The sequence below is a fragment of the Heterodontus francisci genome, chromosome 26 (genome assembly GCF_036365525.1).
Source record: "Heterodontus francisci isolate sHetFra1 chromosome 26, sHetFra1.hap1, whole genome shotgun sequence".
NCBI classification, from domain to species: Eukaryota; Metazoa; Chordata; class Chondrichthyes; order Heterodontiformes; family Heterodontidae; genus Heterodontus; species Heterodontus francisci.
In genome coordinates, this window is record NC_090396.1 from 46,907,156 (window position 1) to 46,933,481 (window position 26,326).

General features: G+C 40.7%; 2 protein-coding genes across 6 annotated transcripts in view; one reads left to right on the forward strand and one right to left on the reverse strand.

Annotated features, from left to right (window-relative positions):
- Positions 1 to 8,006, forward strand: part of LOC137384302 (fatty acid-binding protein 1, liver-like) — a 71,592-nt gene extending 63,586 nt beyond the window's left edge. For all 4 annotated transcript variants that reach the window (XM_068058147.1, XM_068058150.1, XM_068058149.1 and 1 more), the window contains exons 3-5: positions 382 to 554; positions 6,116 to 6,208; positions 7,903 to 8,006. In XM_068058147.1, coding sequence (XP_067914248.1) covers positions 382 to 554; positions 6,116 to 6,208; positions 7,903 to 7,953 — 317 coding nt within the window. In that variant the 3' untranslated portion in view covers positions 7,954 to 8,006. The remainder of the gene's footprint in view (positions 1 to 381; positions 555 to 6,115; positions 6,209 to 7,902) is intronic.
- A 4,506-nt stretch (positions 8,007 to 12,512) lies between these two features.
- The window catches only part of c1qtnf1 (C1q and TNF related 1), a 39,645-nt gene continuing 25,831 nt past the window's right edge, over positions 12,513 to 26,326 (reverse strand). For both annotated transcript variants that reach the window (XM_068058153.1, XM_068058152.1), the window contains one exon: positions 12,513 to 20,198. In XM_068058153.1, the coding sequence (XP_067914254.1) occupies positions 19,648 to 20,198 (551 nt within the window). In that variant the 3' untranslated portion in view covers positions 12,513 to 19,647. The remainder of the gene's footprint in view (positions 20,199 to 26,326) is intronic.

Here is a 26,326-nt window from a genome sequence, read left to right on the forward strand (position 1 = left end):
CCTCAATACCCTTACCTAACAAAAATCAATCAATCTCAGATTTGAAATTTTCAATTGACCTAACCTGAACAGCCTTTTGGGGTCAAAAAGAAGCAGTCAGTAACTTTAAAGAATATTATATTCATTTTAGAATCATGAGTGTAACTTTTTGCAGCAAGGGTGCATTATAGAAATATGTTCCTGACAAGACAATAATGCATGCTAGAAAGTTGAGGTTCAGTGAGATCGATCATTATTAGAAAAGCTCAAGCATCCTTCTTCAGTGCAACGGTCACATTTATTTCTGACTTATGTATCGCTGAATTTGATGAAGTTTAATTAAATAATGACAACAGGACATTGGATCTAAATTCTCAGATCTTTCTCCCTTTTTACTTTCAGGAGTCCCAGATGAGCTGATTGAAAAAGGCAAAGACTTGAAAAGCATCACTGAAATAGTTCAGAATGGAAATGACTTTAAAGTCACAATAACAACTGGGAGTAACGTGATTCACAATGAATTCACCATTGGACACGAAACTGATTTTGCAACAATCACAGGGGAGAAGATCAAGGTACAATTAGCAGACTCCTCATTTGACCAAGATTGCAAGCAATTGTTTCAGGGGGAATAACACTATTAACGCTACACAGAGGGAAGATTTCCTCTGTGAACAATGTGTAAAAAAAGTGTAACTGTTTATAAAGAGATTTACAATTTCGTTACACAGAACAAATCTTCCACCTCAGTTTTCACAATTACTTTACATATCCTTTAACTGTGTCCTATAGCCCTAAGGACAAACATCACTCCAATGTTCCTTTAATTCCAATACTAAATTTGGCTGTAAAGCACTTTGTGATGTCCTGAGTTGTAAAAGCCGCTACATAAATGTAAGTCTTTATTTTTATTCTTCATCAATGTCAATTTTCTGTTGATTTTCTTCAACTAATTTACATTGAGATATAACCTCAACTTAGTGCCTTTCCCTCCTACTTTTCTTGTATTGTTATATGAATATATAAAACACAAAAGAAAACTATGAATATACACTAAAATATTTTTGTGTGTATGGGGGAGGAGAGTGAAAGATAATGATATAATATGCAAGCCTTTTCCATTTCAAGCATTGTTGTCTGGGTTCTCAGTTGTCTGAGTGTGGGTTTTTTTTGTGGTATATTTTCTATATTTAAAGTTTCTTGCCTCCTAACATCTTTAATAACTTCCCTTCCTTATCAGTAGAACAAACAGCGTCAAGTCTGCAGGCACTCTGCACCAATTAATCTTACCAGCAAATTGAAGAGACTCAGGACCTCGTAACATGAGTTCAGATGATTGGCTTTGGTGTTGACAACTGGTGCATCCACAAGCGGATGAGCTTCATCAGAAGTAATTGGAGTCAGTGAGCTGGAGATCTGATGCTTGGTTCAAGCCTCTAAGTTCAGCCAGACTCAAACCAATATTTCAAACATGCCAACTATTCAAATTATCAAAATAATTTTGAAATCCCAAAAGGCATAATTCTAGATAGACAATTAGGTTCTCTTCGATCTTCTAAATAGTTTTTTTTTCTTTCATGGGATGTGAGTGTCACTGGCAAGGCCCATCCCTAATTTCCTTTCAAAAGGTGATGGTGAGCTGCCTTCTTGAACCGCTGCAGTCCATCTGGCTTAGGTATACCCACAGTGCTGTTAGCAAGGGAGTTCCAGGATTTTGACCCAGCGACAATGAAGGAACGGTGATGTATTTCCAAGTCAGGATAATGTATAGCTTGGAGGGGAACTTGCAGGTGGTGATGTTCCCTTGTGTCTGCTGCCCTTGTTCTTCTAGGTGGTAGATCCAGACAGAATATATTTAAATTCTCAGACATTTGCAGCTGGCATATTTTTTGACTTAGAAATTATTTTGAAAACCTCAAAGACTGTAGCTGTACATGTAGAAATCCCTGCCTGAGGAGTGGAGGGACATGGGAACAAAAGGCCAGTCAGCCCCTTAACCCTGTTCCGTCATTCAATTTGTATCATGGCTGATCTATATTTTAACTCCATAGAAACAAGGAATATTCCTGGTACAGAAGCAGGGCATTCAGCCCATTGTGTATGTGCTAACCAAAAAAGATCTATCCAGCCTAATCCCACTTTCCAGCTCTTGATCCATAGACCTGTAGGTTACAGCACTTTAAGTCCATATCCAAGTAACTTTTAAATGAGGATACAAGTGACATCCCAGTATCAGCTGTAAGTCAGGAAGTGGAAGGGAGGGAGGAACTCAAGAAAATTACAATCACCAGGTAAATGGTACTGAACAAATTGGAGCTGCAGGCTGACAAATCCTGATGGACTTCATCCTAGGCTATTAAAAGAAATGGTTAGTGAGATAGTTGATGCGTTAGTTTTAATTTTCCAAAATTCCCTAGATTTGGGGAAGGTTCCATTAGATTGGAAAATAGTGAATGTAACTCCTTTCATTCAAAAGGCGAGGGAGACTGAAAGCAGGAAACTACAGGCCAGTTAGCTTAACATCTGTCTTAGGGAAAATGTTAAAAGTTATTATTAAAGAGGTTAGGGCAGGGAATTTAGAAAAATTCAAGGTAATCAGGCAGAGTCAACATGGTTTTGTGAAAAGGAAATCATGTTTAACCAATTTATTGGAGTTCTTTGAGGGAGTTGCATGTGCTGTGGATAAAGGGGAACCAGTGGATGTATTGTACTTAGATTTCCAGAAGGCATTTGATAAGGTGCCACATCAAAGGTTATTGCAGAAAATAAAAGCTCTTGGTGTAGGGGGTAACATATTGGCATGGATAGAAGATTGGCAAGCTAACAGGAAACAGAGAGTAGGCATAAATGGGTCATTTTCTGGTTGGCAATATGTAACAAGTGGTGTGCCACAGGGATCTGTGCTGGGGCCTCAACTTTTTACAATTTATATAAATGACTTAGATGAAGAGACCAAAGGTATGGTTGCTAAATTTGCTGATGACACAAAGATAGGTTGTGGAAAAGTGTGAAATTGTCCACTTTGGCAGGAAGAATAAAAAAGAAGCATATTATCTAAATGGTGAGAGAGTGCAGAGTTCTGAGATGCAGAGGGATCTAGGTGCCCTAGTGCATGAATCGCAAAAGGTTAGTATGCAGGTGCAACACATAATTAGGAAAGCGAATAAAATTTTGTCGTTTATCGCGAGTGGAATTGAATGCAAAAGTAGAGAGGTTATGCTTCAGCTATACAGGGCATTGGTGAGACCACATCTGGAGTACTGTGTAGAGTACTGGTCCCCTTATTTAGGGAAGGATGTAAATGCATTGGAGGCAGTACAGAGAAGGTTTACTAGACAAATACCTGAAATGGGCGGGCTGTCTCATAAGGAAAGATTGGACAGGCTAGGTTTGTATCCGCTGGAATTTGGAAGAGTAGGTGACGACTTGATTGAAACATATAAGACCCTGAGGGGTCTTGACAGGGTGGATGTGGAAAGGATCTTGCCCCTTGTGCGAGAATCTAGAACTACGGGTCACTGTTTAAAAATGAGGGGTTGCCCATTTAAGACAGAGATGAGGAGACATTTTTTCTCTGAGGGTCGTGAATCTTTGAAATGTTCTTCCTCAAAAGGCGGTGGAAGCAGAGTCTTTGAATATTTTTAAGGCAGAGGTTGATAGATTCTTGATAAGCAAGGGGGTGGAAGGTTATCGGGAGTAGGTGGAAATGTGGAGTAATCAGTTCAGCCATGAACTTATTGAATGGCAGAGCAGGCTCGAAGGGCCGAGTGGCCTACTCCTGCTCCTAATTTGTATGTTCATATGTTCATAAATGCGATGAGCACTTTTGCCTCTACCACCCTTTTAGGCAGTGAATTCCAAACCCCCATCACCCTTTGGTTGAAAGATTTCTCCTCAACTTCCCTCTAATCCTTCTGCCAATTACTTTAAATCTATGTCCCTGGTTATTAACCTCTCATCTAAGGGAAATAGGAACTTCCTATCCTCTCTATCAAGGCCCCTCATGATTTTACTACCTTGATTAAATCTCTCCTGAACCTGCACTGTTCCAAAGAAAACAACCCCATCCTATCCAATCTTTCCTCATAGTTAAAATTCTCCATTCCTGGCAACATCCTGGTAAATCTCCTCTGTACCTTCTCTAATATTATCACATCCTTCCTGTAATGCGGTGGCCGGAACTGTGTGCAATACTCTAGATGTTGCCTAGCTGTTTTATGCAGTTCTAGTATAGCTTTCCTGCTCTTATATTCTATGCCTTGGCTAATAAAGGAAAGTATCCCTTTGCCTTCTTAATCACTTTATCTACCTGTCCTGCACCTTTAGGGATCTGTGAACATACTCTTCAAGGTCCCTCTTTTCCTCTACACTTCTCAGTATACTACAATTCATTGTGTATTCCCTTGCCTTGTTTGCCCTCCGCAATTGAATTACCTCACACTTCTCTGGATTGAATTCCATATGCCACTTTTCTGCCCAACTGACTAGTCCATTGATATCTTCCAGCAGTCTGCAGCTTTCTTTCTCACTATCAATCATACGGCCAATTTTTGTATCATCTGCAAACTTCTTATTCATGCCCCCTCCATCTACCTGCCTTAATTCCATATCCTTTAATATTGTTATCAAACAAAATTATATCAATTTCAGTTTCACCATTTTTATTTGAGCAGCTTTTTGGGGAAGAGAGTTCCCAATTTCCACTGCCCTTTGTGTGAAGTGCTTCCTGATATCACCCCTGAACCACCTAGCTCTAATTTTATGGTCATGATCCCTTGTTGTGGACTCCCCAACCAAAGAAAATAGTTTCTCTCCATCTACCCTATTAAATCCTTTAATCAGCTTAAATCCCTCAATTCAATCACCACTTAATCTCCTATATTGAAAGGAATACAAGCCTGGTCTGTGCAACCCATCCTCAGAATTTAACTCTTTTAACCCTAGTGTCATTCTCGTGGATCTGTGCTGTGCCCGTCCAGAGTCATATATTCTTCCTGAAATGTAGGGCCCAGAACTGAACACAGTGAACATAGTCTAACTACAGCTTAATACAAATGTAAAATAATGTCCACTCCTTTGTTTTCCAGCCATCTTGAGATAAACACCAACATTCCATTAGCCTTTGTATTTAGTTTTTAATTCTGTTTTGGTGGTTTCTTCATGTTGGCCCATAAACCTTTCTGCTCTGCCACATTTCTTAACCTCTCACCATTTAGAAAATAGTCTGATCTATCTTTCTTGGGTCCTAAGTAGATGACCGCTTCCCCACACTGAACTGCATCTGCCACAGTTTTGCCCACTCACTTAATCTACCAATGTCTCCTTGCAACTTTCTGATGCCATCTGCACTATTGGCTGAGCCACTTAACTTACTGTCATCAGCAAACTTAAATGTTCGGCTCGCTTTGTCTGAGTCATTGATAATGTGGTGTTAATGTGACAATATGGATCTAAAACTGGTCAGTAGCCTTCTTGCCCCAGTAACTCCAACAATTGGTTTGGTGCAGCTTTCACAGGGGCCAAATGCTGGGCAGGCGAAGCACCAGCATGAAACAAGAGTTCAGCTCTTTCTCATGTAATTGAGGTTCTAATGATGTAGTTAGGACCCCATTTGTAATTTTGAGGGACACATTTTTGGAAGAGACACATGTATGCGACTTGTGACTTGCACGCTCCCCCCACCGACACCCCCCCCCCCCCCTCCCCCACAACCATGTGTACTGGTGTTGTGATTAGGAAACGACCAGAAAAACTTTTTGAAAACAACTAAAATGTGGCTGCCAATGTTGCATGGCCTGCCTGGCATAGCCGTGCCTCAACATGCCTCTTCTGCTTCTTCCCCCCCCCCGCAAACCCCATTGAAAACCTACTTGTAGACCTCAACCAACGCCCCAACTGATCAATATTCCTGAAAGCAAAAAGCATAGGATGCCCACTTGGCATCTGCAGCTGACCTGCAAAATTCAAACGAGGCCAAGGTCTCAAAATTACAACCGCCTCTTTGCCAATAGAATGGATAGCCAGTTGACTGCGCAAAAGCCAAAACTGAGCGAAAGTGAGTTCATATTCAAATTAAAATTTCACATGGATATAAAGAGCAAATATGAAACTCTAATACTGTTCTGCTTTATTTCAGTCTGTAGTTAATTTGGACAGTGCAAACAAATTGATTGTCAAGTTCAATTCAGTAACATCAGTCACCGAGCTGAAAGAAAACAAACTGGTTGATGTAAGTGCTTCTTTATCCTTTTCACAAAGAGAATTACTTCAATAGTGTCAGCTCCTGCAGTCTAAGGATAGGACACAGAGTAGAAATTTTAAATGCCAAAGAAATAGTTGCCAAGTTGTCAGTTTAAACCCTGCTTTAAAATTCATCCTCCTAAATGTTGTCTCCTAGCAATTTTAATGCAGCACTTGGTTTCAGTCACCAGTGCATGAGACATTAAATCAAGGTGCTCTCTGTCTCTGCTGGTGGATGAGAAGATGGTCTTTACCAATTGCTTTCTCACAGTGCCTAATGACATTGCTTTCAAAAGTAACTGCAAAAAGCTGAACAACTCCCAGGCACTGGCTGATATTCACTTGGGAAGTCTTGTTTGGAGATAAAATATTTAATTGGACACTCCAATAAATATCTTCAAATGAAGAAATACAAAACTCCTAGAATAAGTCTACTAATCTGGCAACTTTAAATGAAGAACAATGTCGGGAAAGGAAATATGTGCTACAATAGAACAGAAATCCTGCCTTAAAGATTATCTTTATAGAGAACCAATCTCTTCGTAGTTTTTAGTTACCACCTAATGTGCTATACAATATATTCATTACTCAGACTTGAGCTTGTATTAGTGAAGACTAGGGTTACGACCAGGCAGGAAAGGTGTCTAGGGGCCATTTACTGTCTTCACCTGGTTTTTTTGTAACAGGGTTTAATTTTAAACACACTGTGTTTGAGCTCCCCCTTTGTGAATCCTTGTTTACAGCTTTCCAATTATAAGGCAAAGAAATGAGCACAAACAGGCGTCCTTAGGTTTAAAGAAGAAAAGTGAAATTTATTAAACCTTAAACTTAAACTCTAATACGGTTAACGCCTACAGATATGCGAAGTGCCTATGCTAGCGTGCACACATGATACACACATGCAAATAGGGACAGAAAAGAACAGAAGAAAAATAAAATGGAGAGGTTTGAGGCAATATCTAAAGGGGGTTTCTTGTTACTGTTTCTGCAGTTTCAGCTCACTGTAGAATCCTTGATTGTAGACAGTTCTTACTTTTCGTTGGGGCCCAGTATTCTCCTTAAACCTTGTTCACTGTCGGAGACTTTTCTCTCTTGGGGTTCATATGTCTTCAATGGTTTCTGAAGCTGGTGAGAGCGAGATGAGAGCAGACAGGAAAGAATGCTCTCAGTCCAGGAGCTAACAGCCTTCTGTTTTCAAATCCCTTGTTGGAAATTTAAATTCAAAAAACTCCAACAGTCAGCCAGCCAAGTGACCAAACCTGTCTGCCCATGTCTGTTTGTGTATTCGGCCATCTTAGCAGTTAACCTGGAATGCTAGCATTTCCACCTTCAACGTCTGGTAATCAAAAGTCCATTGTGGATTAAAATTGGAGCAGGAAATAGCCCCCTTGTTCTTTGAAGTACTGCCTGTGGATATGCTAACGTCTCTCTCTAGCCAAAGTTTCCAATTGTTTTTAAAAGCACGTTGTTTCTTCACCATCAGCAGTTTAAAATCAATGTTCATGTGGCGAAATTAATTTTCCTCATTCTTGACAAGTGGGGGTTTGCCTGACACTAGTTATTCATAAACAGTACATGAAAATAATCCAAAAGGTCTTCTACTCACAGATTTCACTGCAACTGCTACATGTATTATTTTTACTATATAGGAAAACTTTAGTAATAATGTTTTTGTTCTTTCAGATACTCACTATTGGTGATCTCATCTTCAAGAGAATCAGTAAAAGAATTTAAAAAGGCTTGTCTTTCACTGAGACTGTCTGCCTTGCCTGAGTCAAATAAAATATACCTGTTTATAGGTTGTTTTGTGTTGTCAATTTTGTAAAATAGCAGGCTGAATTTTGTTGTGAAGATGGGGATCCTGGTGGCAAGTCGGAAGGTGGTGGAGACCCTGCTGTCGGACCCCATTGCAATTCCATAACGGGCAATCAATTAACTGCTCACCATCAGGTACAATGTCCCTTTAAGGGATGAGCTCTCGCCAATCGGAAGGCTGGCAGCTCTGCATTACTAGCAGTGCAACTGGGAGCAGTGGCAACTGCAGGTACTGCAGGAGGCCCTGCTGTATGAAGGTGTCCAGGGACCCCGAGAAAGGCGAGTGGGCTCAGGGTCACTGGGACCATTCAGGCAGGCCCCAACATGGGATGGGGGGGTTGTTAGTGAGGGCGGGGGTAGTCTTCCTGGGTGAGCAGTGCTCACTGCCGGCGGGACCTGCCGGGGGCCCTGATTGCACCCAAAGGAGGGACCCCCACCCAACTCCACTCGGAGGCCACCACGTTTTTACCTGGTGGTGTCTCCATATGGCATAGGCCCCTCCGCATTTTACAGAATTGAGGCGGAGATGGGAAGAGGCCTTTAAATGGCCATTAATTAGCCAATTAAGGGCCTCAATTGGCCTGGATGAAATTGGAAGGTGTTGAGAAGACGACGAACACTTCGCCCCTGCCTTCCAACACAATTTTAGGGACCTCCATCCTGCCTCTGTTCCCATCCTGAGGGGGCCCATAAAATTCAGGCCAGTGAGTCTATAAGTTGCATTGCAGTGATTACTTTCATGATCCTTGTCTGTGGCAGTTCAAAAATACACCTAGTTACGAATATAATGTTGTGAACTAATAGTTGCAAAAATCAGTTTTCATCTCTGGAGTTCAAAGTTCTGATATGGTCGGGGGAGGGGAGAAAAGAGAGGGAAGAACAGGAAAGACAGACAGAGGTAGAAACGAATAGAAAAAGGAGAATAGTGAGAAGGAGAAAGATAAATAGAAAAGGAGGATTGGGGGAGGAGTCCAAAGGCGAGAAAGAGATAGAAAGTCCCTTTACGCTGATTATTTATATTTGTTTACCACAGCAATGCAGATTTCCTTGCCAAATGTCTCTGTTCCTGCCACCCAACACCATATTTTTTGTCTTATGTTTATAACTCTGCACTGATGAAGATAACAGCTGTCATTGATATAAAATGGAACTTTTCAGAGTTTGACAACTAGAAGTAGCATTGAGCACGCCCTTGCCATGCTAAGGAAAAATGCCCTCTCTGCTCAGCAATGCATCTTTAACTTAACCTTAGAAGAACATCCATTGACACTGTTGTGAATTTTTCACAACCAACAGAAAGCCTCTTTGTCGCTCTCACTGAGGCTATGAAGGCTTTTTTGTGCTGTGGACCCAAACCCATCAAAACCGGAGTTGGGATTCTAAATGTCAGCATCTTTTACAGCCAGCAAAGAGAGGATTTTCATCTCATTAGTTTTTGGCTGGCTCCAAACCCACAATCCAAAAATGAAATCAGATTGTTCCACGCCCCCACCTCATTTAAAAAAAAATCCAGCAGAGACATAACCAAATATACAATGTTGGAGTGTGAAGATCAATATCATTTCCAGAATTTCAGAGAGTGGGATATAATCCATGCAACAAAAGGCTTGGAGTGGGGGAAAGATATGCTCCGATTCTGCAGTGTGTGAGTCTTGCCACCCAGTTCCTCTTCATTCTTACTTAGCTTAAATAATAATTGATTGACTGATATTGGTAAAGAAGAGTTATGAACTAATCATCATTTATATTGTCTGCATTTGGTTTGATGGAATATTGGATTTGTAGCTTTATTTTCTGGAACTAGATGGTTTCCTAGGACTGAATGTGCAAGGATAGAATATAAAAGCATATTATTCTGAAAGATAGTCTTCATGGGTTAACGTTATAGAGAAAGAGTACTTCTTTAACCAAAATATTTTAGGAATTGGTTTCTGGATATCACATTCAGATATTCTAAATTCCAATCAGATTACTGGATTCTGACTGCCACTCCTCCAATGAAAATTAATGTAGAACAAATGTATCATAAAAACATAAAGAACAGAGGTGGTCACAATTTAGCAATGGCAATGGGCTGGATTTTAGCAGCTCCCCGACGTCGGGAGTCGTGGTGGGGGGGCCTGGAAAATACCCGCCCCATAATACCAGCGGTGGCAAGACCTCGTGGCAGCCCCCCACCACCGTTTGGTGATAGGAGCCTAATTAAAATATTTTAATTTATTCAAATAAAGAAATAAATACTTACCTCGTGCAACAGCTGTCCCGCTGCGATAATCCGGCCGTTCGGAGATCTGAGGCGGAACACTGGTTGGGAGGGGAGAGGAGTGAAGTTTTTGGAGCTTGGGGGGGAATGGGGAAAACTAAAGCGATTAATGGAGGGGATGGTGGGAATGTGCTGAAGATTAAAGGTTTTAAACTTTGTGGGGGGGGGGGGTAAGGTCGGTTTCACGAGATTAGTTTTTTGGGGGGAGAGGGCAATTAATAAATTGATTAGTTATTGAGAGGGTGGGAGAGGGGTTTGAAACTTTGAATACATTTTTAACTTTAATTTTCTCTCCCCTATAACTTTAAAAATTTAAATTATTCAGAAGGGCCTGAAGCCCTTTAAAAATGGCGCTGGCACCTGCACAGTGGTGCCAGATGCCATTGCCGGGGACAGAGTGCCCACCCCCTCTATGTCACTGGGGGCGTGGCAACCGCCCCGGCCAGGTAAATTAGCTGCTGCGCCAAATATCGCGGCGGCTCTGTGGAGCATTTCTCACACGTGCACAGCACTGTTTTTGAAGCGGCGAGCTGGAAAAACTCAGCCCAATATCTTGCCCAAGTGGATTGAAGAGAATTTGTCACATCATTTCAAAATAAGGTCAGCCTCGCTGCACACCTAGTCCAAATTCGGCAAAGACTAGAGCTCTCTGATTCGTGCCCTACCTGCTGTAGGCTTTGTGCATCATATGAGATCTCGATTCACATGTACTATACCTCACTTCAGCCAGCTGCTATCATTCTGGCCAAATAGAACAAACCCCAGTCTGGGACTTCGAATTGTAACTTCCATTGACTATTTGATACACCAATTCCACTTGAGCTGATTCAGTCTTTGCCAAATGCTTTAATCTTCAACACTGCCATATAATCACCTTCACCATATAATAATCTATAGTCTGTACAGTTACTATTCTAATACAGTAACAATTGATTATTCCATGTTAATACACAAATTTTGTCATTATATGTATTTTATTGTTACTATTTGAACATTACATTTAAAGAGACACTGGGTTGGATTTTTAGGAGCCCTTGACGTCGGGATCTGTAGTGGGGGGGTTTGGGGGCCTGAAGATTGACCCAGCTGAGACCCACCATGAAACTCGATGCCGGCAGGGCCCGGTCCGATATTACTAGCGGCGGCGAGGCGTCATGGCCCCCTCCCCCCCACCCACCCACCCCTGCCGCTCGGCGATGGGACCACAATTTAAATATTTAAATAAATTAAAATAAGTGAATTAATTAATCTCACATCGCCTCCTGATGTCCCGCTACAATCCTCGGCCCGGCGGCTGGCATTCCCAGGCCTTCGGATTCCCATCTGGGGAAATGAGACACAACACTGATGGGGAGGGGGTGGAGGTAAGTTTCTCAGTGCGGGGGGGGCGTGGGTGGTGAAGAAATGGTGTCAAATTAGTGTCATGGGTATAGGGGATGGTGGGAAGGGTTGAAGTTGAAAGTTTATGCAGTTTCAGTGGGGGGGGGGGAAGGTCAGATGGTAAAGGTAAGTGTTTTGGGGAAAGGGCAAATAATTCATTTAATTATTATTGGGGGTGGGAGAGGGGCAAAAGGGATGTATTTATTTATTTTAATTCCATTTCCCTTTAAATAATTAAAATTCCCAGTAGGACTGAAAAGCCCTTTAAAAATGGCACCAGCACCTGCGCACAGGCTACTAATGCCATTGCCGGGGACTTGTCCTTGCCACATCGGAGAGCAGTAGATATATTTCCAGGACTGTAATTAATTTCATAAAAGTATCTCACTGAATCTGTAACAAGGGTAGAATAACATTTCTAGATTTTTTTGAACTGAACAATTATAGCTGTGCGCTTTTCAAAAACTCTCTTTTCTGCTGATATCCCCCAATAATCTGCCTGCCAAACAACTTGGAAAGCAAAGAAGCCACCAAAAATACTTAATCCAGAACATTTATCTGGAATCAGCTGAAGAAACATTATTTTCTTGGCATTCAGTTTGTAATTATATACCTTCTAACCTCATCTTAAATCCACATGATGTCCAGCAGAATCCTGAAGGGTTGGAAAATCAAACCATGACTTTCAATGTCTGATATTTACTCTGAGTAAAGTAGTGACATTAATGCATCCATTGCCACCATGCTGAACAGACACTTCTTCCTATTCTTGTTAAGGAGGTACAGGCCATTCTTCTTTCAAGTACCAACAATTATCAGTAATTTCTCTGGGTTACTGCTGTAAACTCTCTACAATCTGCACATGATCTGAAAAGCAATTCGAACAAGCTTGGTTTTGCATTTACCTCAGTAAAAAGGAAGATGAGCAATAACCGGACCATGAACACAGTGGCTGAGTACAATCAAAAATAACCCAAAAACTAAGATGAAATATTTTGAATGACATCAAGAATTTAAAAAAACAAAGACCACGGAAACAAGGAGCGTGTGAATGGCTTCATCTGATCACTAAAGCACAAAATGTGAACTGCCTCCTATACTGAAGTAAATGCTGTAAAGCTCTTGTTAATTATATATTCCATATACAAGTTGAGAATGGAATCAAAATGTCTGTTTTGAAAATATAATGAAAAGTGAGGACCGTATATTTGAATCAAATATTCTGTGAGTGTCTTGTCTCATAACTGAGTGTGGAAGCTACAGAAATATCCCTAATGGGCCTTCAAAAATGTACGGCTGGGTTTCCACAATTCAACAGTCAATTAAATTAAAGTGAACATTACTGAAACCCACAGCTAATTAATTCTCTTTTTGCAGTACTTAATTTTGCCATTATCCAAAAAAATAATTTTTGAGTTCCTATGTTTCCAGTTTTACACATGAGCCATAATTTCTGATTAGAGTTAGAATAAAGTTAAGGTGAATATATTTTAATGATCTGCTCCTTGTTGCATTTTAGATTTTCTATCATGATTTAATAGGTTTTCTGTTACGTTTCGATAGATTTTCATATTTTGAAATATACCAAGTCAGAGCTTTCTATATGCAATGTAGAATATGGAAATTGCAAAGAAATTGCATGCAAAAATAGTTTTCTTATTATTATATTTTCCTTTGAAGTCAGCTTTTGGTTACATATCCTCATGTGACCAGGATGGGCAGGTCTGACCAGGCGGGATATCCTCAACAGCTGTATTAATGCTGTTCTATGAGTTAAAAGCAATATTGGTTTGAGCAGTGCAAGTTGAACAATGTCAGGTGCAACATGATTTGCAAAGCAGAACTCCTCTTTACTACCTTAAAAATATACATTAAGCTGAGGTTGCCCTTTTACTGTATCACTGTGCCTTTACTAGCTCACCTGAGCTCATTTGAAATGGAGACTTGCAGCTTGGGCTTTTTAAAACACAATTCTCCTTCAACGGTTGTACCAGAATTCGTGTAAGTGATCTGTGACCTTTGTTATTTGGAACTCTGCAAATTGCTTAACCCAAAGGCCACAATTGCCTGCTTTGTAATAGCACTGCACTGTGGAATTAATATAGGATCCTCTTTACATCCCCAAAGAATTCAAATGTTGATATATTATCATGACCAAAGTGAACAGGATAAACTTAATGAACTTATTTACACTTCAAACATACATGCAAAAATACAAATATTAGACATATAGTAGAAAGTATAAAATGATATTGTCATACATGCACATAAAGTTGGATAATGCATAGCTTTCCCTTTCCAAACTACTTTTTCAGCCTTTACAAAAGACGTCAATAAACTGGAATGGTTTTTGATTAATATATGAAAATGAAGGCTCTTATTGCTGCTTAAAGTTCTCAGAACACACCGTGAAGCAAATTGCTTGCATGCAGTAATTACATTTTGTCCTTGTTCAACCAACAAGCTGGTCAATTGAGATTCCAGCAACAAGTTTAAAATTCATTTTGTACTGCAGAATGTTGCAGTTTAAATGTCGCATTTTCCTTTATGAGATTACAGATCCTATGCAACTGACAAGGAAGTACTGTAACAAGTTAACACATGGTCCATATTGATCCCACAAAATCATAAGCAATGGCCTATATTTTAGAAGCCAGATGCAAATTATCACAAACCATAATTCTCTCTGGAGAGTTTCGCTGGAATATAACCTCACCAAATAGGTTCTAGCCACTGAAAACATAAACGACTTTTCTCAACCTCCCATATTAATTAAGCTGTAGGTCCAAATAAAACCTCGAATGCTAAATCTAACTAGAAATTCAGTGTGGCATTCATTTTGACTAAGCCCATAAAAATGATTACAAACATGGTGCCACCAGATTTTTGTACCTTTCATCGACATTTTTAAAATAAATGCTGACTTCAGGGCATTTTCTGGTACAAATTCAGGTCTATTGGAAAGAGAAATTAATTCAGTTGTCGCTTGTGATAGCTATCAGGAAGAAGTCTTTCTCGCTGCTTTCAGGATTAGATTTGTCTCAAAGATGAAATGACATTGATCTGAAATGTAGCATCAAGATGTGCAATTCATAGGAACAAATCTTTACATATGATTAAAAAACAGAAAATGCTGGAAATATTCAGCAAGTCAGGCAACATTTGTGGAGAGAGAAACAGATGTTTCAGGTTGATGATCTTTCATCAGATTCAGCTCTGACAGAAGGTCATTGAACTGAAATACTGGGCTGGATTTTAACTTACCTGACCCACCGGGAATGGCGGGGTGGGGGAAGGGGTGGTCAGTAAGGCATGGGGAACCCAGAGGTCAGGGATCCCCCACACAAAGTGGAGTTTAACTCTACAGTGTGCATAGAAAGCTACTGAGCAGTTCTCCTCCCAAAGGACAGCCTGATTGACAGGCTTGGCTTCCAGTTGGGCAGGGTGCAGTTCAGTTGAGACAAGCTAGGTCCTGTGGGTGGGTGGGGGGTGGGTGTTGGTGGTGGTTAGGGATGTAGATCCAAGGAAGGGACAATCCCTGGAGGGGGACTCAATCTGGGGGTCCAGGGACCCAGGAGGGGTGGATATGGGGGGAGGTCGGAGACCTCATAGGGAAGGTTGGGGTGAGATCGGAAGGGTCAGGGGATGGTGTACAATTGCAGGGGGTTGTCCAGTCAGGCATTCTGGATCCAGCAGGTAAGCAAAAGGACACCTATCTTACCTGGGTGTAGCTGCCGGGCTGTTCACTGTGTAATTTCAAATGTTGAATAACAATGAGGCTCGCAGCCTCATTATAATATTTAAAGAGCCAACCCACCTCCTTGAAGCAGGTTGATCACCTACTCCCCCGTCCCACCTCCATTAAAATGAGAGGTGGGTGTGTTGGAGGTGGGTTGGGTCGGGATTCAGCTTATTAACACTTTAAGCTCCCACCCAACCCAAAATCACCCATTTTTCGAGTTTAGAATTCCCCCCCGTTAACCCTCTTTCTCTGTCTACAGATGCTGCCTGACCTGCTGACTATTACCAGCATTTTCTGTTTTTATTTCAGATTTTCAACATTCTCAATATTTTGCTTTTCCTTACATCTGATTATTGCCTCACATACATGTACCCATTCTCCTTAACTTATTTCCGTACATTAAATATTCTGTTCTAACTGATCATTTTAGGTAAGCTAAACAAATGTTTTGTGGCAAAGTGGTTTTAATACTATAATAATCACAAATATTAACAGAAATGAGATCTTCGGAATCTACGGTAACACAAAAAAAAGCCATGGAAATGCAACTTGTCTATTCCGACGCACTCCTGGCCGGCCGCCTTAACATCAACCAAACTCTGCTGCCCACGTCCTAACTCGCACCAAGTTCTGTTTGCCCCGGGCTCACTGACCTACATTGGCTCCTGGTTAAGCAGTACCTCAATTTTTAAATTCTCATCCTTGTTTTCAAATCCCTCCATGGCCTCGCCCTTCCCTATCTCTGTAATCTCCTCCAGCCCCACAACCCTCCGAGTTATCTACGCTCTTCTAATTCTGACCTCTTAAGCATTCCTGATTTTAATCGGTCCAACACTGGAGGCTGGGCCTTCAGCTGCTTGGGCCCTAAGCTGTGGAATTCCCTCCCAAACCTCTGCCTCGCTACCTCTCTTTCCTCCTTTCAGATGTTCCTTTAATCCTACCTCTTTGACCAAGCTTTTGGTCATCTGCCCAAATATCTCCTTATGTGCCTCATTTCAAATTTCATTTCGTAATGCTCCTGTTATGCACCTTGTGACATTTTATTACATGAAAGGCGCTCTCGCAATACAATTTGTTGTATGAACAATCAGCAGTGATAACAGCAATGTTATATGGTTTTATATATAATGCTAATTCAATACATTTATATTGCATAAAGGTAATACAGCAGCATCATAATATGATAACATTGAATAAACACAAACATCAAGGAGATGGAATAATTCAGCATTAACGAAACAATGGAAAGTCAGCAGAAACTGAGACTGTAGAGAAGTGGGGAAATAGAAGCAATGATGGCATCAAGTGGCAGTGACATGAAAGTGACAGTGATATTACATTGTAGAGACAGTAACTCTGGATTGCTTTGATATTGAGAAGATAATGGAAAGTCTCTACTCTTGTGAAGTGATTGAAGTTGACTTCAGTAAACACCATTTATATTCAGATGGTCACAATTCATATCATTGAAATCAAAATGGCTTATTGAAGGCAATTATGTTATGTTATATGTCATATGTTATATATGATGTTAGTACTTTAAAAAGTAAAAATTGAGTTCCCCTGCATGGCTCACTGGTAGGTACACCACTGCCGCATAGAAGCCAGGAAGGACCCAGATTCAATCTTATCCCAAAGTCACTTTTCATGATGACATTCATTAGTTGATTTATAATATTAGAATCAGAGTTTAGCCAATTAAAGTTCCTGCAGTCACACCTCTATAACATTTGCATTCAGAAGATGAGCTCTAATGTAACATGACTTAATGTTTAGGCTCTTCAAGGTTGGCATCTATCCAACTCAGCAGCTCAATGATATGCCACATCAGGGCAGTGTGCCTGAAATGTATGGGATCAAATCAAGACCAGTCTGATGGGATAAAGGTCTCCACCCTCTGTACTGACTGCAAGGATCCTATTTGAAATGATTCTGAGCAGTTTCAAACTGATGCAGCAGATAGTGTTGTTCTGCAGCTGGGATTAAGACTGAACAGAGGATCCGCGTCAGACTTATAGTGATCTTAACATATGGGTTTCTAAAGTGGATCTGTCTTCAATACCGACATACATCATCCTCATTTTCACAAAATGTATTCTGAGTTCACATACTGTGCAGTTTGTTGTTGTTTATTTTGTTTTGTTTAAACCAGTCCATAGTAAAGATGGCTACCAGATTTGAGAAGACAAATAACATCTTTTCCTTTTGTAATTTACTGAAAGTATGCTGTAAGTTATGAAAAAAGCAATGCACAAATATCATTTTGTTTGATATAATTTGGGGGTTTTTTTTGCATTACCAGCATGTGTGGAGTTAATAGTAGGCTTTAATTTTGAAGCGGAAATCAAGCCTAATTAAAACGATGGTCAAAGTGGAAATCACTTATCATTACAGGCAACTCATGGCGCTATCTGGCATCCAATTAACATCCACACAAAAGGAATTGACTAAAACAGGAATTGAAACTTAAGGTTCAAGAAGGATAAGTTTCTCTTTTGGTCAACAATATTTTTGCAAAAATTTCATCATTTTGCAAAAAAAAGGCAGAAAAATTACAAGTTGCTTAACTTAGTTTGTTCCTGCAAATGTTGCATGTTTTTGTTTTATTACTTTAGTCTAAGTTTTCCAATCAGGAAAAGGCTTGATTAGAAGTCAGAAAGTGCAGGAAGAGCATCTGCCCAACCTTCTGTGCACTGATCCCACTTGTAATTCTGTGATCCCGTCTCACTATATCAAAAAGGCAAGTTCCTGGTTTTGTAAATGCCTGTGATTAAGAGTTTGTCCATTTTGGAGCTGTAAATAGAGTGCTGCTGCAGGATTTAAATGGGCAACTCTAAGGGTTTGTAGTTTTTCAAGGCAGTGAGCTATTATGGTGCTTTCCAGCATCTGGAAGGAGTTCAGCAGCATACCCTACTTTTCAGATGTGATCATAGAAATTGTGTCAAAGGAAATGAGATATCGGAGGATGGTTCTTTTTGGGTTGAAGTACCCCTATGTGAACTACATAACAAGAATTGTACAAAATAGCTACCAGCTTCAAAGCTATATAATAGGCTGCACATCTTAAGAACACTTATGTCCATAATGCAGTGGGGTTCACTCTTCTTCTCACCAAGTTGAGGCAGGTAACCAACAGCAAGAATGCAGATAAGTCCCAGAAGTTAAAATCTCCCGACTCTCATGAGCAATAACTAGGTAGTGAACTGGCAGTGGTTCCTCACTCTGATTTCTAGTTAGTTTTGACTAACTCACACCAATTTTTCATCTGAGACCAACTGGAAGATCTAAGCTTAACTGACCGGGGAGGGTATGCTGTTGCAGAAATTGAGTTCTATAAATTAATATAATTTGTTTCACACCATGGCCACAATTTTTATATTTAAAAAATGAATGGAATTGTAACAAAAATAGAGTCTATGGAAAGACTGACAAACAAAAAGGAAGATTTTTACTAGAAGGGAAACTCCAGGGATCTCAGATGTTATCTCTGTGGGCAATTTTAACATAACCAGCTAAACAGGTGGAATGCTAGTTTTACACCTCAGCCAATATTACTCTATATTGACTTCAATGGCGAGCAAAATGGATGGGTGCAAAACAAGGATTGCAACTGATCATGCGGGTTAGGTTAAAATTGTCCCCTCTAGACAGCCACAGAATAGAGGCTTTGCTATAATTGCAGTGATCTCATCTCACAAGATGCACTTTTAAAATTCTCAAAGTATTACAACTCAGATAACAATGGACGGTAACTCACTAATCTCCTAGTTGTTTCCACATCTTGACAGCACACTACTAATTGGAAATACACATGTTTGAAAGCAGGCTGCTTGAGTGGATGCCAAAGAATGTCACAGCACTGATCTTAAATACTTAACTACCAGGCACAGGAAAGAGCAAACTTGCTCTTTACATTATAGGCAAAATCCGAAACTTCACTGTATTCTCTGGATGAAAAGAACTGCACAAAAGAGACAATACTGACAGCCCCTGTGATACCACCAAAGCATGCTGGAAACAAAAAAAGCCACAAAATACAATTTCTGTGCTTTGGGAAGGGTAGCTGCATCTACTAAAAATTGCGTTAAAAGAATGTACATAGCAACTAAGATGATTTTAGCTCCTGTAAATCAAGTAAAGAGACATAAAACAAATTTAAAAACAGAAACCTGGAGTTTTCCTTATTGTTTCCTAATAGCAGTCCCACATTAATCAAAGTGTTATTTATTCAATTTTCGCTGTTTGGTTTAATCAGGTAACCATTAAAGGTGATGTAAGTATCAAAGCCATCACTGAAGATGGCATTCTCCCGTTCTCCCTTGAACAAACGAATCCAGACTTCGTCATTCTGTTTCAGATCTATCATAATGCTCTGACTTTGCATGATGCTGCGATCACTGGGCTGAGCATAGAGGATGACAACCTCCTCGTCATTCTTCATGATGTGCATGTAGGTTTCCTTCTGATTCCAGGTGTGTACATTTAGGCTAAAGTGATAAATACCTGGGATGGAACAGTAAAATCTCCCTGTGAACATATTAAATTGATCATATAGGTTGACATACACGGTATCAAACACCAATGTCTGGTAGTAGTTGTTACTGTGTAGTTCTTTCTTTCGGCCAACAGAGAAAGCAGCATAGTACATTTTGCATGGCTCTCCAAACTTTCCTGTACTTCCCTTTACACCTTTTGAACCTGCTGGACCTAAATGTCCAGGTGCTCCTCTTTTTCCATTTTTGCCATAAGATCCTCGTGGCCCTCTATCACCCTTCTCACCTAAAAAAGAATTAAAGAGCATGTTAATAAGCAGCAAACTATTGTACCTTGACAGTATCTATCTAACTGTATTCTTGTTTACTAGATTAAGGTGAGTGAGGACAATGCAACTAGTACTGGAATCAAAAACTCAAGCTTAAATGGAGAAACGATTAAATTCAACACAGATCAACCTCTGTAATGCACTAACAATAGTTCTCAATGGCATAAAAAACAGATGGCGAATGCACCCCCATCTCATCAATTATGACATCTTCGTTTCCCACGAGTATAAGTGTAAAACATTTTTTAAAGTAGCGACTAAAAATTTTCCTTTAACAAACGTTCTTGTGATTTTCTACCAATTGTTTCTATTCGTCAACAATTTAGTTATTCATTCACCTTTGCTTGCTCTGAGACAAACTGCTGATTCTGTGCTGTGCTGACTTAATTTGTGATATTTATCGGTCAACCAGATGAGATCTGCATTCCCCATTAATGAGCTGCATTTTAATCAACAGAAAAACAAAGGAGATGATTGATATCCCACTCTGGGCACCAGGTAAATGGATAACAGCCAAAATATACACCACCTGCAATGACCTGAACCCACCGTCATTTTATACTGTGATTTTGAATTATTCTATGGAGCCCAAATATCTTTTACAGCCAATTCTAACCTATTGTCAACTAATTTTAAAGTTTCAAGATATTCTGTGCATTTCAGATCATATAAATGTCTGTCCCTCAACATATACTGATCTCTCTCTCATCTATCTCTATCTTCTGTTAATTTGTCTTTCCTTGATCTATTGCTGTTGTATTTCAAACTCTCTCATTGTCCAATGTCTCTCCAATAGAATTGGTTTGTCTCTCTGGTGTCTGCCAATCTTTTCCCAGTGTGTCTCATCAAGATATTGTTACGATCAGGTGAGGAGGGGTCGAAAGACTCCCCTCTTGTCCCTCTCCTTGTTTGACCGCAATAGGGTTTATTCCTTTTTAAACTATGCATGTGTTTACCAATTCAGTGAGTGTTTAATCCTGTATGTGCTGTGATCATAAAAGAACCAATCAGACAGGTTTTCTTGAGTTTAAACAAGAAAGAGGTTAGTTTATTGTACTTAAAATCAAATCCCAATCTAAGTGAAATAATCAACAACACTCCAAGTTTCACACTCACACACATACAAGAATCACACAAACACAAACAGGTTACAGAGTGATGAAGAATAGTTTGTGTTGAATTAGAGTGCAGAACAAATAAAAATAATATACAGTCTCAGGTGTCTGTTAATTCAGTTGTCTTCCAGCTAAATTTGTGGTTCTGAAGTCTCTGGCTGGTAGAAGTGCATGTACAGCTGGTCCACCTGGTTCAGGGTTTTCTTCGAGACAGTGATGTAGGTGGCTTTCTCCCCCGGGGTCTCTGTCTGTAGCAATGGTAGACTTGGATGTTCCGCAATTGCAGACAGATTTCGAAACTTGCGATGTTACCTGGAGAGAGAGAAAGAAAGAGAGAGGCAGCCGACTGGGAACTTGTACGGGTTAGCTTCCAAAGCTTGTCTGCTATATATAAGAAAAAACTCCAAGTTTACACAAAATGGTGGGGGGAGGCTGTCATGTGGTTCTCTCAGTACCTTTTTTATATTTAATGAGGTCCAAAGTCTAAGAATCCCAACTATCTCTCAGGTTGTATTGTTTCAATGTTTACCCCCTGGAGGTACATCTCCACTAATGAATACTCCAAGATGGCTTTGAATATCCTGCTAAGAGGGTGATCTTAGATAATTTACTCAACTGTTCAAGCTATTATCCTGGATGTGAGCCTGTTTAGACATGTGTCTCCACTTTGATGATTGGAATGTGAGGCATTTCAATGCAAATTGTGGTGGCCATCATGGCTGCCAGTTTTTTAAAAAGTTAAATGTGGGATTCCAGCTTTCCTTTTTAGAAGTTTGATGTAGGTTTCCAACCAATGAATTAAAAATCCTCATTCAGCATAGCATGTTTTCCTGGCAATGTATTTCACTCCTGTTCCTCTCCTGATGTCGTACTCCAATATACCACGTTCACCTGCACCCTCTGTGCCTCCCTCCACATCTCTCTCCATCTCCTTATCTTTCTCCTGTTTTCACTTTCCCTGATACCTCCCTTCTTCTTCCTTGCTTCTCTTTACTAATTTCTCCCCCATCTGTCCCTCCGTCAACCTGTCCTCCTATGCCCCTCTGCACGTGTCTCTCCCCTTATGTCTTGTTCACTCAGTTTTCTTTCTCTCTGGCTCCAACATGTGTGGAAAGAAAATGTAAATCAGCAGGATGGGCAGTGTAGGGCCCAAGATGACAGTAAAAATAATAAAAATAACAAGTGCAGCCTAGGGAGAAGAGCCCGGGAGTGGGGCAAGAGAGTGTAATTATAGCATGACAAATTTATATTGGCAGCTTCCACCGTAAATTTAGAAGTTATAATGGAAAAAATTGACAAGTAGTGACTAGAGATGTAAGAACGTAAATTTTAACTATTGATGGTAAATGGGCGGCAACTTTTTGACTGCCCACTACCACTCATTTATCGCCACAGTTCCAAGTTATACATTTATGATATATCAATAGAAAGATAGTACAGAGGAAAGAAATTAAGAACTTGAATTTATAGTGCCTTACATATCCTCAAGATATCCCAAAGCATTTCACAGTTAATTAAGTACTTTTTTGAAGTAAAACATCAAAGAGATAGAAGGGTGAAGTTGTTATGTCGGCAAACATGGCAGCAAATGTTCACACAGCATGGTCCCACATGCAACAAATGAGATAGGTCACGACTAATTTGTATTCAGTGATGTTGGTTGAAGGATGAATGTTGGCCAGGAGACTAGAAGACTTCCCAGCTTTTCTTTCAATAGCACCATGGAGCCTTTTACACGCAAATAGGTTGTCCTTGGTTAAATATTTCATCTCCAACAATGCAACACGCTCTTAATACTAGACAGAAGTTATCGGCCTGATTTATGTGTTCAAGCCTTATATCAAAATTAAATTATCTTATGTGTAGTACCACATACTGAAACATAGTTCATATGTTTTTTCACCTGCTCACATTGTTTAGAAGTGATCATGCTTCAATCATTGTTTGGAGAATCTGGAAATGTTTGAAACTTTTGCTGCATGTTACGTTTACTAGTTCTAATTTTCCTATACAGCAGCTGCCAAGTAAATTGAATACAGTGCATAATCTTGTAATGGAATCACTATGGAATAATGTTTACAAAAACAACCACCTTCACAAAACCAAGAAAAGGAGCCAGGCCACACTCGCTTGGTATCATGCCATATTTGCTGTTAGTGTCAGCTGGTGAACATGCTGATCACTAACACTTGTTTCTGTTTTGTCTGCTTTAACAGTACCTCATTTCGGGTTTTTTCTGGTCTGGCTCCATGCTTCACAGTTGGAGACGTAATGGCCAGCCACACTGCAGATGACAAAGAGACAATTCCCGGTACTTCATAGTTTTGATTTTTACCTGCCACCACCCCGCCCCCCACCACCCCCACCCCCCACCCAAATAATCAAAAGACCAAGGAAAATCAGAGTTCTTTCCTATCTTTTGGCTGTTCAAATATTTAACCAGATGTTTTGTAGCACAACAGGTTGTACTTTCTCCCACGACCACTGTTGAGGCGCAATGTAAACCTGAAGCCATTGCAATTGTGTTTTTATTCGGAAAAAAAGGAACAGGTCCCATGTTTCTTTGTACTTTATGACTCACAAATTAAATCACAGGAATGCATAGTTGTGAAATGTAAACTTTCCGAAAATGTGATTTTGTTCGTGGGAGGGAAAAAGCAGCAGCCAATAATGGCGTACCTCGAACAATGATGTACAAACGCCTCTCAAGCTCACAAGCAACCTAACAAGTAGAAATGTCCCAAAATTCATTCATTTTGCTATGGAACTTTGCGGAAAATATTGCAAGACAACTTTCAGGTACACAGTTCAGTGGTTTATAAAAAAGAGTTAGATAAAAGGATTGACAACCACTTCTCACTGAAAAATGCTATCTTCCTAATCCCCAAAAACCTAGCCGCTACTCAAAATATTTTCATTTTTAATTTGAATAGTGATTTTACCACAAAATTGGAGACAATTTTTTTTTATTTGTTCGGGGGATGTGGGCATTGCTGGCTAGGCATTTATTGCTCATCATTAATAGCCCTTGAGAAGGTGGTAGTGAGCTGCCTTCTTGAACCACTGCAGTCCTTGGGGGGTAGGTACACCAACAGTGCTATGGATAATATGGATAAAGCTGTGGGGAAATAAGTGGGTTGCTCATTGGGATTGAGGTGAGAATGATCTGGGATATTTCTAAGTTTTCATAAGGTGCTTAGAAAGGGCAAGGGGCTAAAAATGCATCTGCCCTGTTTTTTGGATGTGGCGGTTGCAATTCACGACCTGCCCTTGCCAGTTCTGTTGGAGATAGGCAGAATGCAAAATTGGTGCTCCCACCTCATTTACCTGAGTATTGTGGGGCCAAGCAGTTTCCTGGCTGCTGTCATCCTCATCGCTCTGCCAACTGCCTCTGCCTTCAGCAGGGGGCCAAGCAGGGTGTGCTGAGGTCACATGGTTCAGCCAGCCTGCTCGTCTTAAAGGCAAACTATCCCTTTTAAAGGGAAGCTGCACTGAATAACATTGCTGAAATTAAAAGATGGAAAATGGGATACCAGGGCAGGGAGAAGGTTCCAGTGTGACAGATGCATGCTGGATGCATTAGTAGTGAGGTGGGCAGGAGAAGAGATGCCATGGTATTAGGTCACCCTTAGTAGAGAATGGGAGCAAGTAGCCAGGAAGGTCATTTCCTGGCATCTGAAACCGAGTACCTGACAGCAGTGCCAGAACAATGCTAATGACCAACCATACATGAGTGGTCAAGGTCAGCGAATGCATCTTTACGTGACACCTCCTACCCACCACACCACCAACCTTTGATACTTCTCAATGCACACATCCTCATCACTCACCCAGCACCTGTCTCTGGCACTCAGGACTCACGCTTAACATCTAGTTATCCTCAAACACTTACCAATGCTACCAGCCTCCATATACTTCCACCTATTCAGTTATGGCCTGCACATCACCCAAATATAGCACTGCATAATCACTAACATTCTGCCTTCTCTCTTGCAGGACAAGGTGGCACACAGTAAAAGGGAGCAGAGCAGAACCGGTGGAGAACGAGGATGCCTGCATCTCCTGAGCTCTACAGAGGAGATTATTGTCAGCATCAAGGAGCCAGCTGTAATATAGTCCATGATATCCAGTGTTACTGAGAACATTGAGAATGACAGTATGCTCCTGCTTTATGCCCCTTCTCAGTTCCCAGCAAACCCTCATTCTGCTATCAGCTAGTAAGCTGCTGATGGTGTGACCACGGACCTCTTGCTTCCCACCCCAAACACCTTCCCTCACACCAACCTTCCCCTTCTGATTTCCTGCTTTCAGACACCCAGGAACTGCTGGCTCAGCCACAGCAACCCAAGGAGAAAGAGAGAGAGCAACAGCACAGCACTAATGAAGAGGCCACATCACTTGATCTGACACTCGCAACCACCAGCTCAGATACTGGCATTGCACGTTCCTTGAAGTATAAAGTGGGGGTCAGCACATGGTGAAAGATGCAGTCTTGAGTGGGCTGCAGCCAGTCCAGGGGGAGAAGATGGTTTGTTTGCCAGCTCACCAGAGGGCAAGTTAGCAGATGAGTTCTACTGCAGAGAATTCAAATGAGGACCTCGATGGGGCAGCATACAGGAGAATGCTGATGGGTATGCACACTGAGATGCTGGGTGCATTGGCTAACCTGCCAGACAGCCTCCTGTCACTGTCAAGGAGCATGGAGGATTCCGACTCCAAGTTGGCAGAGGGCAGAGCTTGTCCTCTCCGCAGCAACTCCCTGTCATGCTGCAGACACAGAGGCACTGCCACTGCTGTCACCATACCTGTTACAGCCTTTGTGTGGACATGTCACCTGCACCTCTACTGACCCTATAAGGATGCAGCAAAACTCTCCGGCAATTCCAGGAACTCAACACAACACCTCCAAAAAAAAACCCCAGAGAACTTCCAGATACATTGCAATAGCAGAACTTCTTAAAAATGATTTT